The sequence below is a fragment of the Eutrigla gurnardus genome (genome assembly GCF_963514095.1).
Source record: "Eutrigla gurnardus genome assembly, chromosome: 20".
NCBI classification, from domain to species: Eukaryota; Metazoa; Chordata; class Actinopteri; order Perciformes; family Triglidae; genus Eutrigla; species Eutrigla gurnardus.
In genome coordinates, this window is record NC_139931.1 from 15,261,432 (window position 1) to 15,276,774 (window position 15,343).

Here is a 15,343-nt window from a genome sequence, read left to right on the forward strand (position 1 = left end):
TGAAATGTTGTAGCTCAACGTATGCTGGGAGGAATTTGATTTGATCGTTCAAATGACTGTTTGATAGATAAATGTTGTGATATTATTGGTTGAGTTACTTCATATTTGGGTTTCCAGGAAAAAAAATTTGGATTACGATATAAAATTATGAAGAAATTACATATGTTATCTGCAAATATTGTTACCTAGGTGCACAATATATAGAGGGATGTGATCTAAAAGGGTTTAAAACACATTGATTCCTTTCGGCTCGACTTTCAAGCATTTTTTTGTCATAAAATATTTTTACATCCCGAAAGCAATCAATTAAGGCTGGGCTATATGGAGAAAATGAAATATCACTATATGTCTGCCCAATCATTTACATAGAGATGTTGGGACAATATTGAAGGGTTAGTTAATCGTGCGTTCACACTTATTAACACACTGACATTTTTGATAAATAATTATCAGCAATGTGGCTATAATGATCAAGTGTCAAGGCAAATAATTGAACAGCTACAACAGTCTTTGTTCAGAAAAGTACATCCCTTTATGAGGATGCAGCCATTAAAACAAGGACACTAACGCCACATTACGATATCAAAATCTAGTTCATAACAATCATCAACCCTCTACAACTTAAACAATGTTTCAATACGAGCATTTATTCCTTCAGGGCAGTTAACCACTTATTTGCATGTCAGCAGTCATGTTGTTCCCCTGTGTGTTAAAGATGTTACATCATCATCAACACCTGAAACAATGATACTTCCTGTTACTTTACACAGTTCGGCACAATTTGTCACCATTCTGGAGCGCCGAGTGATTCAGTGTTATCAAAGCACATGTGTGCAGACCAAATAACAGGTGTGCCGACATGAGGATGAATAATGCAGATGAAGATGAGAGTGAATAGCTTGCAGAGAGAGAGAGAGAGAGAGATCAGACGGAGAGATAGAGAGAGAGAGAGATAGAGAGAGAGAGTGCGTGGAGATAAAGAGAGGGACAGATGGAGTGATAGGACATCAACAAGTGAGAGATCGCTGCCATGGTAAAAAAGACAGAAGGTGAAAAGGAAGTGCTGAGGAGAAAGGGTTAAGAGAGGAGAGGGGAGAGACACGGTTGCCTGGGCAACAGCAGCCAGCATTTTCTCTCTCTTTATCAGTCCCCGTTGCACACACACACACACACACACACACACACACACACACACACACTCACACATGTTCTCCTCTCCACTTCCCTCCTCCATCGCTTCAGTGTTAAAGTTTTGCAGGTGTATTATATCAACGCTCTTCCTGGAACACATTTCTTCAAAGGGCGACGTGTTTGTCTGATGCCGCGGAGGCACAGGATGTACTCTGAAAGGAACAGCATACAACGAGTTCAACCAATGAATTCAATCATATTAAACGATACCTCATCACATCATTATTAACGTTTCCAGTCTATCACGACTGGTAGACTGTGGTAGTAGCCAAGTAAGTGTTACTTAAATCATCATTAGTGGTACTATAAGTGTCACTGTTACTTGTTGGAGTTGTTGTTGTAAAGATTTATGGATGTGATCCACACATATATTTTTTTTATATGTCCATCAATGAAAAAATGGTATTATGAAAAAATGTATTATTACTGCACATTAATCTGCTATGATCCAGTGACATAAATACAGAAGATGCAACAGGCTGGATGGGTTAGATATTCCTGCCATTGTTTACAAACTGACACCACACGTGTAAAAATCTTGCCATCAGCAAAAGAACTGACAATAATAATACAAAATGTATGTTTGAATTCACTGTCTCCCCATGTTTAATTTTTTAAATAATCATACCACTTTCAGGTTACAGGTTTCACTCCACGGACTCGTGTTTTGTCTTCCTGACTGGATGTCACGCGTGCATCTGTCAGGCCACATGACAGCCGCCACGAGGGAGGGGGGGTCCGGTGTCTAAGGTCACTGTCGCATCACATGAAGGCGTGTGTGTGGAGGCGTGTGTGTTGTGACTGTGAGTGACGAGCACGTGTGTACGAAACATTGATGACCGGGGAGGAGAGGGCGGACCCCCGAGGAAGAGCAGCGCCGATGATGCCACCATCAGATGTTAATGGGCTACAGCAGAAGGTGGGGGAGGGTGGGGGAGAGTGGAGAGGACAGGATGAGCTGCTGACCATGAGCGGTGAAGGCTGAGCAGAGGGGCCCCTCAAGACAAACAGCCTTAATTGGGCCAATCACTCTCCAGCACTCCACATTCTGTAATATGCCTGATTTGAATTATGATCTCAACGTGTCCCTGAGAACCTTGGCTCTGTGATTCACCTCTCTCTCCCCACCCCTCACCCGACATGATCCACCTTTCTTTCTTTTCTTTTTTTTTTTAAAGCTTTGCACACTTGTGCTGCCTGGGATGATGATGCCCCTCACTCTCTCTCTCTCTGCCTCTTCCACACTCTCCCATCCTCCCTCCATCCCTCCCGGTATCCGTAGTGATTTGGAGGCAGGGTTCTGCGGTTGCTAGGAGACGAGGAGAGTGTGGCAGCCGGCCTCGGTGTGGGAGAGAGTTATGTGGGAGCGGAGAAGGACATTGGGAGAGAGCGCCCCCTGCTGGTATCTGCCTGGCCACTGACAGCTACAGGGTGATAAAAGGAAAGGGATCGCACAGAAGTGAGTATATGTGTTTGTGTGTTTGCTGCCTTTTATGCTATCTGTGCAGATTTGGTGAGCGTGTGTGTGTGTGTGTGTGTGTGTGTCATGGTGGTGGAGAGAGGGGATGGTGATGATGTAGCTACCACTCATGTCCCCCTTTGAGGGAAACACACCTTTGCATCATCGGTCACCGTTAAGGTCACAGATTTAGACTCGGAGCTGTTGCGCGTCTCTTTCAGCCGGGCTGCATCATGCTCTTTGATCCGGGAGAGGTTGTAAAAGGGGAGCAGCAATCACAGTTCAACATCTCATCTCATCTCATCTCATCTCATCTCTCTGTGTGTGTGTGTGTGTGTGCTCACAATTTACGTTTCCAATCATGCATCATCAAAGCTGTGCCTTCTCCTCCTGATATAACACTTAATGTCCGTGGGACACTAATTGTCATATTGTAGGACACTCCGGATGGAGAGGGATCAAAGCCTGTGAAATTGTACCAAAAGCATAACTTGAGAAGCACACACACATCAAAGGGGACTGATGAACTGGGATGTTCAGACAAAATAACATGAGGGCTATTTCTTCATCTCGTTCAGCCATGCTGATGCTGTGACGCGAGGCCGGCTCCTGAGCGTTAGAGCTGCATGTTTGTTGTATGACTCTGACTCCATGTGGCCATGAAGGGAACTGCAACTGCTTTGGGGCACGTCACTGCTCTCTGATTTAGTGTAGAGAAAAATAATACAAGGTGTTTTGTTTAATGCTCCCTCATAGTTCTGTTGTTTGAACTCGTGATTGCTAGACATGTCAGCTAAGGTGCATATCATTTCTGTGTGAAGGGTTACTGGCTTGAGCTCCATATTTGCTCAGATGTCTGCACCACTAGATGGTGTCACACTGGTAATGTCGACTGTGCTGTCTCATGCAACGTCCAGCGTGTAGTAGATTCACAAAATGTGAAAAAAAAAAAATCAACCATTAGCTACACAATGCATTACAGCCTTGAGATTTTCCCTGTGAGGCAGTGAAATACAATGGAGGTTCGCATATTCCTGTACAACTATTCAACTTCACCTGATAAAAGAAGCTTTATGAGGAATAAATTCATTCTAAACTGAAATTCTACGAATGCGGGGGATTTAAAGCCACATTTCAAAATCTGTCTCAATTTGTGCCAGTACAATTTCCAGAGAGAACGTGTGGCAACCTGAATGATGGACCGTTCTGTACTGTGTGTGTTCAGGGTTGTGTTTGCGGCTGCTTTTCTTCACAACCGTGTGTGCTTTGAGCCTCCTCTGTAGAAGTTGTTGTGCCCTTGATGGAGAGAGTCTGTGTGCATCCCAGCAGGCGCTCCTGTTGATTGGATAAGCCTGGCTGACTGACTTGCTGGCCCAGGGTATCAATGCCCTTTATCTCGCCTCTCAGCTCTCTCGATGTAGCGGCGACACGAGCACGCGCAACTGCTTGATTCATGGCCTCGCGCTTGCAAATACAAAACAAAAAAACAAAACAAAAAAACAAGAGCGTCTGCAGGAAATCGCACATGCAAAAAAGCAAGTGCAGATACGTGGCCCTTAAAAAAAATTAGCCACAGTTAAGGCTCTGTGATGCAGTTGCTATGGCAACCATGATAGAAATAGACGTGTATCTGCAAGGGAATGAAATACATTGAACTGCTGTTTGGGAAACGGAGAGGTTTAACACTGGCGGTGCACAGGTTAAGTGAGAGACGCGCGTCTGTATGCGTGACACACCGCAGTGCATTAAAAGTGCAGCAGCGTGGACGGGGGGCCATAGGGCACACGATTATGATGTGACTGGGTGGCCCTGTGTGAGAGCAGATAAGCAACACAATGCATTTAATGGGGAAATGTAGCAGCTCCATTGTCGTTCTGACCAGCATGATGTTGTGAGCGAGTCTCGTCAAACGCAAACCAATGGCTGGGTGTTATGGTGACGATTAAAGTGGCTTTTCTCTGTGGAAAAATAACAATATAGCTGCACTGTGTGTCTGCGTCTAGGAATTCAGAGAGCACACTAAACTGAGCGAGCCTCAGCCATTGCGCTGCAATCTTCTCCCACCCTGCATGCTCACACATGGTCTTTTATCTGTTATTGACTTTATTCATTTCAGACATAACCATACGAGTCCACGTAGACCTGCCTTGCCTTTGTACCCCAGTGCTTTCATTAGGCTAGCCTACTTCATTTTCACTGGAGATGAAAAAAGAACAAAGGAGCTGTGATTTAAAAAAAAAAAATCAAACCGAGCTCTGGCGTGCAACAACTGCATTTTGCAATTTCACTCTAATCTTAAGATTTAATGGTTGAAATAGGTGAAAAGCAATTGGAATAGCAAGAGCTTCGGGGAGGTGGATGGATGAGAGAGAGAGAGAGCGAGAGACAGAGAGAGAGAGGGAGAGAGAGAGAGATGAGGGAGGAGGGGGAGGGGGTGCAGGAATATGAGTGTGTATGCATTTTCAAGGCGGTCTTTCTGTTGCAAGAAAAAAAACACACAGTAGTCTAACAGGAAAACGAATAGGTCGAGCTGCTGATGAAGGCATGCGAATGCGATCTAGTGACGGAAACCGACGCCTGAGATGTCGATGCGTTAGTGGAGAGGCTTGCGAGATGGCAGCGTGTTTAATTTTAGTTGGAGATAGGTGGAATCACCTCAGCGGCGCGTGAGAGGGGGAGAGGGGGGAGAGAGAGAGGGGAGGGGGCGGGGGTGTACGGACCTCGCTGGCTACGGGACCCACAGGCACCCCCCGATTGTGCTCCGCTCTCATCATTTTCGGAGGTGAGGACAAAAGGGAGAAAAAAAGGGGAAATCGGGAGAAAGGCCCCGGGATCTTGAGTGTCGTGACGGCCCCCCCTCCCCGACTTCGCCGCCGCTGGTCGGGGTTGTCCGGACTCAAAAAAAAGGGCGAGGGGAAAAGCGGCGGAGCGGTCGACTCGAGACCGGGGGTTTCCTGCCACAGCAGCGGGATTGTCACAAAACAGCCTTTCACTCTCCGAGAGGCCTTGTACCGCTCCGGTTCCAGGTATGCATTTAGACTGCGTTAGCTAGCATGTCTCCGAGCGGACGTTAGCTCTGTTTATCCGGGGAAATGTCAGTCAGGCTACGTGATGGTCGTTTTCTGATGCGGTACCCACACCGGCTCGCTTGCCAGCGTACGTTATTCATGCTAGCTAACCCGTTTACACGCAGCCCCACCGGGTTTCCGAGGGGGGAACATCTGCACCTAATCACCTCTCTTTTTGTAGCTTAACGCTGCCCGGCCGCCCCGTGCCGTGTTTAGCCCGCTAGGACGCTCGACGCCTCTTAATAATGGAATAAACGCTAATTAGCTGCATTGCTAGGATGCTAACTCTATGGCTGTAGCTTACTTAGCTCCCAACATACGCGGCTGCATCGCTTAGTGTAACATTTGCGGTGAGGTGTTTCAGCTAACGCTAATCGTACAAAGCTAGGAGAGGCAGCACACAGCTAATTGTAATGCGTATACCTCGCTGTTTGGCTAATGTAGCTACTAAGGTAATGTGGCATAAAAAACAGTGTTTGTGTGATGACAATCTGAGACAACGAAACCAGAATCTTAACAGCTGGCGTTTGAGCATTGTCTGCAAAACCCCCCAAAAAACATTGCGTGTGCTTTTTAACAATTACGTTAGGCGGCTATGTAATTGATGGACTTGCTGACAGACTGCATCGAGCCAGTTTGTATTAATGCTGCACTGTTCTATTGTGAATGCTGCTGCCCGGTCGTGCAAGTGAGCTGCTGTGATTAATTAGTCATCAAGGTAATCTAGGATGGAGCAATAGTGCCCCTTTTAACTTCCCCCCAAATGTTACACTACATCACCTACCAGCTTAGTTGTGACCTGTGTGCATTATATTATTATGACTCAAATAGATTCACAAGGTATGACACGTTTTTCCCCCCCTCTGTCTGCTGCTCATCACTTTTTCTGTGGTGATAAAGCAACTCATTACATTTGGTGAAGATAGATGGGTTCACACTAGTTGCCCATTAGACTAATAGTTGCAATCATAAACTGTGAGGGCTCGTTCCCGCGCGGCTCGGTGGAAGGCGACACTTCTGCAACAAAAGTCAGCCAAAGTTGCGCTGGGGCCATTAACCATTTTACAGTGTACAATAGAGGCTTGTGTCACATGCGGCAATTATGGCTCCTGACCTATAAAGGTGGCGTCATGCCTTTTTAATTATCGTCCATAATCATTAAAGGCTGTTAAAACAAGTTAAACACTCTCACGTTTTACGGCCTTTAGTTTCATTTCAAAGAGGCTGCCTCTGTCTTGGCCCCACGGGTGGTTGTTTGTTTACATGTGAAGTGGTGTTTGTGACCTTGTCTGTGTTACTCTGTCGCCTTAATTGCATGCTGCCGCTAACCCACTTTTCTTTCCACCATCCCCGTTTGTTATCAGTCAGTAGAGACCGCTCAGACGTGTATTGTTAAACCTTCGACCACAGAAAAAGGCTCCCAGTGCATATTAAAACGGGAGTGTTGATGTGAGGCCAGCAAAGCCTTCTCTTAACCTGAATGGACAGAGTCTGTAACAAGGAAGTAATGCAAATGTTATTGTTGAGTTAGTAAATATGGTTGTGATAGGCCTGTGTGATTTTAGTGATAACAATAAGTTCACTTATGGGAAACGCTTATGTAATCTGTAATATCTCATCCCAGGCTGCAAAGGCTCAAAACTAATTTCTTTAATTTTGTTTGTAGTTGCATATTTCATAATTTAATAGTGAAATAATTGAATAAAATTATCTTTTAATACAGAATGTTAAACTAAGCCAAAGGGGCCTTTTTGTGTTATTGTATGTCCGCAGTGCATTTCTCTTTATAACTATTTAATAACAGACATGTAGCACAGGGTATTGCCTTTTTCATGTTTGCCTGCTAACATTTTTTGATTCATCTTTTTTATTTGCAGAGTTGGAAAGGCTTCTGGTCAGCAGCTCCTGGAAAAAAATTAACTTATCTGGACGGAAATACTGAAGAGAGAGCTTGATTCAACTGAACTCGAAGTGGAATAAATGGATTACCCTCCTTTTTGGAAATTTGTTACCATGGAACTAGGTAGAATAAATTGATGGTTGACAGAATGAAACAAAGGTAAGACGGCTACAGGCTGAAGTTACAGGGGAGCACTAAGAGGAATCTGAACACAGGATCAAGGAAAGAACAATTGCTGAATAGGGACCAAAGACTTCCGCAGTCCGAATGAATGCATGCCGTAGCAAAAAAGACAACAGTATTTGAAAGGGAATGACCAAGAAAAAGAACATCTCACAAAGTATTACACTCTGCATTCAAGAGCTGATGAGAATATCAATGGAGTGTTTGCCTCTGGGAGTGTTTAGTGAGGGTCTGTATTTAGACCTCTTGATTCCAGTTACTGCAGTTTTGGTCTCACACAGGTGTGAGACAGGTCCCGGCAGACATATTGACGGTCTGAAGGATTGTCGTGAAAGAACACATTCTCAATGGTTTTATTGAGTGGTTTTTTTTTTGGTAGCACAAGATGCTGTTGGACCACAATTCAAGCTTAACATAGCTCTTTTTGCTTGAGCTGTTATTATAGCAGAGCGTATACGCGTACAGACATTTGAGGTTGAACGTCTCACATGGTGGTGTATCGGACGTCCATGATATTATTGCCTGCTCAGTGCCAAACTGCTCCAGCTTCATAGGAATGACTGCACAGTTTTAGTCTTGTATTTTTCTGCAGTAGAAACCTGCTTTGCCACGCACTTCTTTTTCTTTTTCATTGAAAATTCCATTTTTTAAGACCTGGTTGTGAAGTGAACCTTTTTTTAAAAACAAAATTGAAAACAACTATAGCATCATTACATTGACAAGACTTTTACCATTTGGCCTTTTCATATATTGATAACGCCATCATCGTCTCTTCAACCTCCCTACCCACTTTCTGCCACAAAAAAGTGATTTTAACATCTGCGATATATATATTCCTTGGCTTAAAGTCTTTGGTTTTTCAAAGCATTTCCTTGTTTTACTGCCAGGCCATAGACTTTTTTTGTTGTCATTTATGGTTACTGCCGTAAGCCTTCCAGTTTCTGATCAGAAGCATTCCTCGGTATAGACACTGACAGCTATTTCCGATTTTAATCCAAACTTGGAAAAACAATGCAGAATTTTTCTAACAGCCCAGTTCCCCCTTCTCTCCCCCCGGGGTTCAGTGGGAGGGGCGGAGGGGGAACTCCGTACCCCCCTCAGCCAGCAGACCCCCAGATCTCCCCAAGGATGACAGATGATTATGCAGGGATGCAACAGCAGAGCCTGCACAGAGGCCATCACCACCCCAGTCAAGCCAGCCACATGCTTGCTTACAGTGCAAGAAACAGAGGGGCTGTGGAGGCACCGCCAACACAGGGTAACATTCACAGCGCCAACACTAACAACCCTTACAGGAAGGACACCATGGATTATTATTTTTCAATGAGTGGAAAGGACAGGCACAGAAGAGGGGGCATGGCTTATGGGGCAGGATTTGGGTACCCTAATATCGATGGACATATACCTCACCAGTATCGGCATGCTGGATCTGGCTCTGCACCAGCATCTGGCCTGATGTCACCATATCCAGTAGACTATGGCTCCAGTGCTGGTTCAGGTGCTGGTGCTGGAGCCTTCTCTCCTTCTCATCAGTACAACATGAGTCAGAATGCTGCAATGCAGTCAGTGCCAGGTTCTCAGATGCAGCACCGCCAGCTTGGACAAACCTTCCCAGCTGTCCATCATGGACAGCAGCATCGGAGCTATCCACACTCTGGGCACAGAATGACCCCTCAGTACCCACACTACTCCCCGCAGGGTGGGGCATCCACAGGGTCATCAGGAATGTACAGCCCCCCTCCACAGAGATATGTCGATGGGGCTGCCAGCACGGGGTTCGATCCCAAAGTCAACAGTTCTCCCAGTCTCAACTCCAGTTCAAACTCAATCTCCAGTTCAGTTGCTGCTAACAATGTGGGGGTGATGGAGAATGTTCAGCAGGGTTACCATGCTTCAAATTATCCTGGATATTCCCCACAGACACTTTCGCTTCACAAGCAAGCCACACTACAGCACCGCAACTCACAGCACAATTTAGGGGTAGGTTATGACAACTCTCTCAAGATGCAGCACCAGGGCCCATCTCCAGGCTCTGTTTATGCTAAACATCACCAAGCCTCCAATCCCAGTTTACCTCAAGCAGCATCTCAAGAAATAGCCAAATCCCCAATGCATCCCAATGCTCAGCAAACCCAAATTAACCAAAACTTTAGCCCAATATCCAACCCCTCACCGGCTGCCTCTGCAGTGCATTCCCCCAGTTGTAGCTCCTCTCCTTCCCCTTTGATGGGTGTCACAGAAGTACATGGAAACCCCTCGGGTCATGGTCCTTCACATCCGCCTACATCAAACCCCCGTAGCAGTCACGGTCAAGGTAGATTACTGCAGACCATGCCACAGTTAAGTCCCACACCCAACTCAAATAGCAGCATCAGTAGTTGTGGTAGCAGTGGCAGTCATAAAGTTCACAGCATGAGTGGAGTTGGAGGGAGCAGTCTTCCTCCAACAGGCCGCAACAAATTGGGTCTCGGCGCAGGAAACGCATCTCGAGAGGAAGGCCCCTCTGTTTATTCCTCTTCTCCACTTGACAAAATGCAGGATGCTGGCCTGAATAGTCTTAATGCCTTGAGCTCGCAAGTAGCCAATTTACCAAACACAGTGCAACACATGCTCCTCACCGACTCAGTGCTTTCACAGAAGAAGGGGAAGGATGTGGGGCAAATGCAACAGGCAACACATGGCATGCCCCCATCGCAACCAAGGAGTCGAAATGCAAGCGCAGCCTCGAGCACTAGTACCGTTAAAGATGGAGGTGCACCGGGGATCGGTGATGGTGCCAGCTTAGATGCTGGTGCTGATGAAGACTCCTCGTTGATGTCAGCTGGAGGCTCATCTGGGACGAAGGTGGAGCGTGAGGAGCAGTTTTCAGAAGGGGAACATGGGAGAATGAGGCAGATGAGTGGTGCGAGCAGTGGATCGGAACCAACTGGCTATCACCATCCCTCTCAGAGTCGAACACAGACTGGGAAAGCATCAGCTGTTAAAACAGTCCCCTCCGATTCACCATTGAAAGAACCAAATGTTTCTGAAACAAAAGCCAACAAAGCTCCTGTTCCCTCTTCGTCAACATCTCCATCATTTGGATGTCAGCTGTCAGAGACTGGCCCAGCATCACATTCAACACCTCCAGTTTCCTCATCCACCTCCCCCAGTGTTCCTCCCCCACAGCCAAACTGTGTCTCAGAGCCTGGTCTTGCATACAATGACCTCAGAGGTGGCCATAGGAGGACAACAGAAATAAAAAATGAAGTCATCAAAAGTGAAAGTGAAGGCACAGTTGACAAATTGGAGAAAGGCCGCAATCAAATGCAACGAGTTGGAGAACTCAATTCACAAAATTGTCAGGACAAAGAAAACCGGTTGCACACTGCATCCAGATTACACAGTAATGACAGGGGAGAAAAGCACATGTCTGAGGAACACCAGAATGCCAGTAGTGTCGGTGTGATCGTTTCAGCTCGTTCTGATGGAAGTCATGCTGAAAAAAGCAAGCATCCCCAAGGCAACTGTATAGAAGAGAAACACTCTTTCTTAAGAGAGTCCAGCAGCCATAATGGGGAGGAAGGTGTAGATCTGAGTTTATATTCCTCCCTTCACCAGAAATCTAATTTTGGACGGCCTCAAAATCCTCCTCAGTCCGGACCGCATAAATATGGCTATCCAGAATTGACATATGGCTCAGATTTGTCGATGAAAAGCAGAGGGAGGGCTGGCCCAGCGGGTATAATGGAATCAAATTCCAGATACTTAGGCTACCAACAATCACAAGCTGGTTATGGCCACGTGCATCCAAAAGACGCTGGCTCTGTAGCAGAGGGTTTGGTGAAGAGAGGGCAAGGAGCAGGAGCTAAAGGTCATGAGGATAATTCACAGCAATTTCCAAGCCTGTTGCAAGAGGTTCTTCAAGGTTACAATTTAGATAGACGTTATGGCAGACCAGAGCAGGCATTTCCTGCCCATCTCCAAGTTCAACAGCAGTTTCAAACCAGACACCCATATGGCATAACTGAGGCTTCAGCTCATTCTGGACAAATGGGGAGCACTGGAAAGCCCCTGCATCCAAACCAGAGGCTTAGAAGTGAGCCTGGTTTTACCACAGATGCTCAGTCCTCAGTGAAGTCAGAAGTGTCTATCAATAAGATACTCCAAAATGCTGAAAAGACTGAAGCAGGTGTGTCCCAGATTAATTTAGCACAGGCTGCAGAGTCTCAGCAGCCCCCAACAAAACATATAAACTTAGCTGACTATTCTCTACCACAGAGAAAAGCCCTATCTTCTGTGTCCACTCCATCCTCTGCTGTGCAAGAGCTCCTCTTACAAGAGCCAGAACCGCTAACAGGCAGCATTGGTCAAACTGAGTCTCAAAAATCATCAGGCTCCATATTAGCCCCATCAGAGCGGCGCTCTGTCATCTGTGATGTGTCGCCAAACCGACGCAGCACACCAGAGAGGGATAGGGAAAGTGACAGAGAGAGAGAGCGGGAGAAAAGTCAGAGCGGAGCCTCCGTGATTCAACAGCCATTTTCCTCCCCAGCAGCAGCCAATGATCTGAGTAAAAAGGATATTGGAGAGAAACTAGTGGTGAAAATGGAAACGGCATCAAAAGAGTCTGGCGCAGAGGCTGCAAATTTACAAACTGATCATCATGGGAGTGGTGGCGCTAATGAGGCTGATATGGAATATCATTCCAAGTCTGTTCATTCATCTGTTGTAATGAATGCTGACCCCTACAGGCGAGGTAATGTTGATATTACACCCTTGCCGTCTCATTCTTTGAGCACTAACCCTTTATCGTCACCTTCAAGGCATCAGTCCTATCTTCACGGTGTTGATTTGTCAACTGGTAGTGGCAGCAGTTTTGCTGGGTATCGATTTGGAGATACAAGAGAAGGGAATATGATGCCACGTGGTAACCCCCATTTTCCCTCCCACCATCCGTATCACAATTTATCCCAACAGACTCCATCCACAAATAAGCTTCAAATGTATCCTCACCCCCGTGCCCCCCCTCATCACCCCCATGACATGAATGACTGGGTGAAAGCAATGAACAGGCCATCAAAGGAGATGATGATGATGCACCCTGGCTCTTCTCCGGGAAGACATAAGGTCAGCCAATCAGAACAGAGGCAGAGGATGATCTCACAAGCTGACATGCCCAGTGAACTACACGCAACTAAAACGTCACTCCATCATCAAAGCACTTTCTTTGATTTGAAAATGTGGGAGTCAACACACTCTGCAAGAGAAGGTGCTAGAATGATAGAGGGAGACTCCTTCTACAGGACCCAACCGCCTCCTCCACCTCCCCCTCCTGCTCCTGTATCTTCACAGGTCCCCATTCCTCCACAAATGACTCAAGGCCTAAACGCTGCTGAACCGGAGGCCTACAGAGGAGCCGCAGTGGAAGCCAAACCTCCCTGCCTACCTCCCCCACCAAGCTCCACAAAGCCATCTGTTGATTTGAACTTGACTCAGCCACAGGTGCAGCGTCAGGCTAAAGCTGGAGGTTCTGGAGACACAAATCCGCTAATATTGCGAAGGAGAGTTCGTTCTTTTATCTCTCCTATTCCCGCCAAACGGCATCTTCAGGATGCATCTCAGCATCGGACTGCAACAAATTCACATCACTCCCCTGGGGCTCAGTCTGAGGCTAGCCACCACAATGAAGATGACTCATCCAGTTCAGATATCCCATGTCCCAGGCTCTCTTCCCCTCTGTCCGGAGAGAATACCTATCCACAACCTCTGTCTCCATCAAGTGGTAATACCCGGGCTTTGCCTCCCAAGAAAGGACGAGGTTTGAAACTGGAGGCAATAGTGCAGAAAATCACACCAAATATTAAAAAGCCATTAGGCCATGTTGATGATGAGTCAAATCATTACACAGGCTTCTCTCACTCAGAAATACCACCGTTTAATGATTCACAGGACCAAGACTTGGCACATTTCCCTAGGGTTGCAGGAGGGGATGATAGTTACATGGATGAAAGTAATTCATTAAACGACATGATTTCCTTCCGAGGAGTTGATGAGACTGGGCCTTTACCCCTGTCTGCCTACCCATGTGATCCTCATCAGGCCTCCCAAACCATTAAACAAGATTTTGATTTTGGATTAGGAGTCGCAGTGGCATCATCATCTGGTGACAAGGAGGACTTTGCTTTGCTCGGACCTTTACCCCCTCCTCCACCTCTTCCTCGCCCAGTCCAGGATTCTCCACCTCCCTCTTCATCTGCCCTCTCAGACATTCAACACTTTACCAACACTTACCAGCAGCTTGAGACAAGAAGAGGAGAGCAGTCTGCTGCTACCCTTCTTCGACAGAAACTTCAAGAATCTGGAATTGGATTTGATGATTATCCTGGCAGTGACTACTACGGAGGCACCCCGCCCCACCACAGTCAGGCTCAAGGACACATGCTGAATAGACAACATCAGATGTCCTCTGGTAGGTCCAGCCTTTCACCACAAGATTCTAAGCTACAGGACAGTAGTGTGCCCAAAGGGTATTTCCCATCTGGCAAGAAGAAGGGCAGGCCGTAGGGAGTGTGAATAAACAAAAACGGGCCCAAACACAGGGGAATGGCCAGACTCAAACCCAGGGTCAGGGCACCACTCAGAGTGCTCTCCCAGCCCCACTCACTCCAACTACAGCAGCTGCCATGTCCCCACCGTTGGATCAGACTACCAGCAGCACGCCACCCCCTGCAGAACCCCCTCTGGCCGACGATAAAAACACTCCCCCACTGACCCCGCCCATTTAACCCAGATAGTGAAAGTGGATGTGGAGAGTGAGGACACGCAGCCAGAGATCGAGGTCAAACCTGTGCGGAGGAGACGCAGAGGTGTGAAAGATGAAGACGGGTCACTAGAACCACAGGGGCGACAGAGGAGGAGAAGGAGAGGAGCCGCGCCAACGGGCCCGCCGGTGGCCAAAGACGACCCTGATACACCTTTAGGGGCAGGAGGCAGCCCCGGCACAAATAAAGTGCTTGTGGAGCCAAATAGAAAGGGCCCGTTTGTTCCACACATACACGTGGAAAATAAAGTACCAGAGATCGGGGCAGTGTGCACCATTGTAAATGCTGAGGAGGAGAAAATGAAAGGAGAGCGTAGTGTAGTCGGAGGGAAGGCAGGCGGGAGTGGAATTGAGTCTCTCCTGACCTCAGCGCTTTCCTCCCAGTTATCGAGGAGAGACAGAGAATCGGAGAAAAGGGAGACAGATGAAGAAACGACACTTGAGTCGGGAAAAGCACTTCCTTCATCTGGCTATGTTGTTTCAGGCCCTGTGATTACAGAGACCAATCACTCAGGGCGTCTGCTCTGCTGCCTGTGTCAGAAATGGGCAAATTACAAACACCTTGGAGATCTCTATGGACCTTTCTATCCAGCCGAGTATGCTGCAAAGCTTCCCAAGAACCAGCCGCAGGTCCGACAATGTCAAGCGACCACAGGCACGAACAAAACGGGACCAAATTCAGACGTAAACTCCAATGCTTTGAGCACCAACCAAGACACACAAGCACCAGATGTTCAGTT

The 15,343-nt window shown here is 47.0% G+C and overlaps 2 protein-coding genes across 2 annotated transcripts in view; one reads left to right on the top strand and one right to left on the bottom strand.

Moving 5' to 3' along the window:
• Positions 1–15,343, bottom strand: part of LOC311031311 (epithelial membrane protein 1) — a 155,200-nt gene that overhangs the window by 124,480 nt on the left and 15,377 nt on the right. The gene's annotated exons all lie outside the window — the stretch shown is intronic.
• On the top strand, positions 5,385–15,341 carry tcf20 (transcription factor 20; the record flags this gene model as incomplete). The annotated part of the gene is given in 4 exon segments (XM_084037788.1): positions 5,385–5,676; positions 7,596–14,342; positions 14,345–14,539; positions 14,542–15,341. Coding segments are annotated over 3 exon segments (6,525 nt in total), but the record flags the coding sequence as incomplete, so codon positions are not given.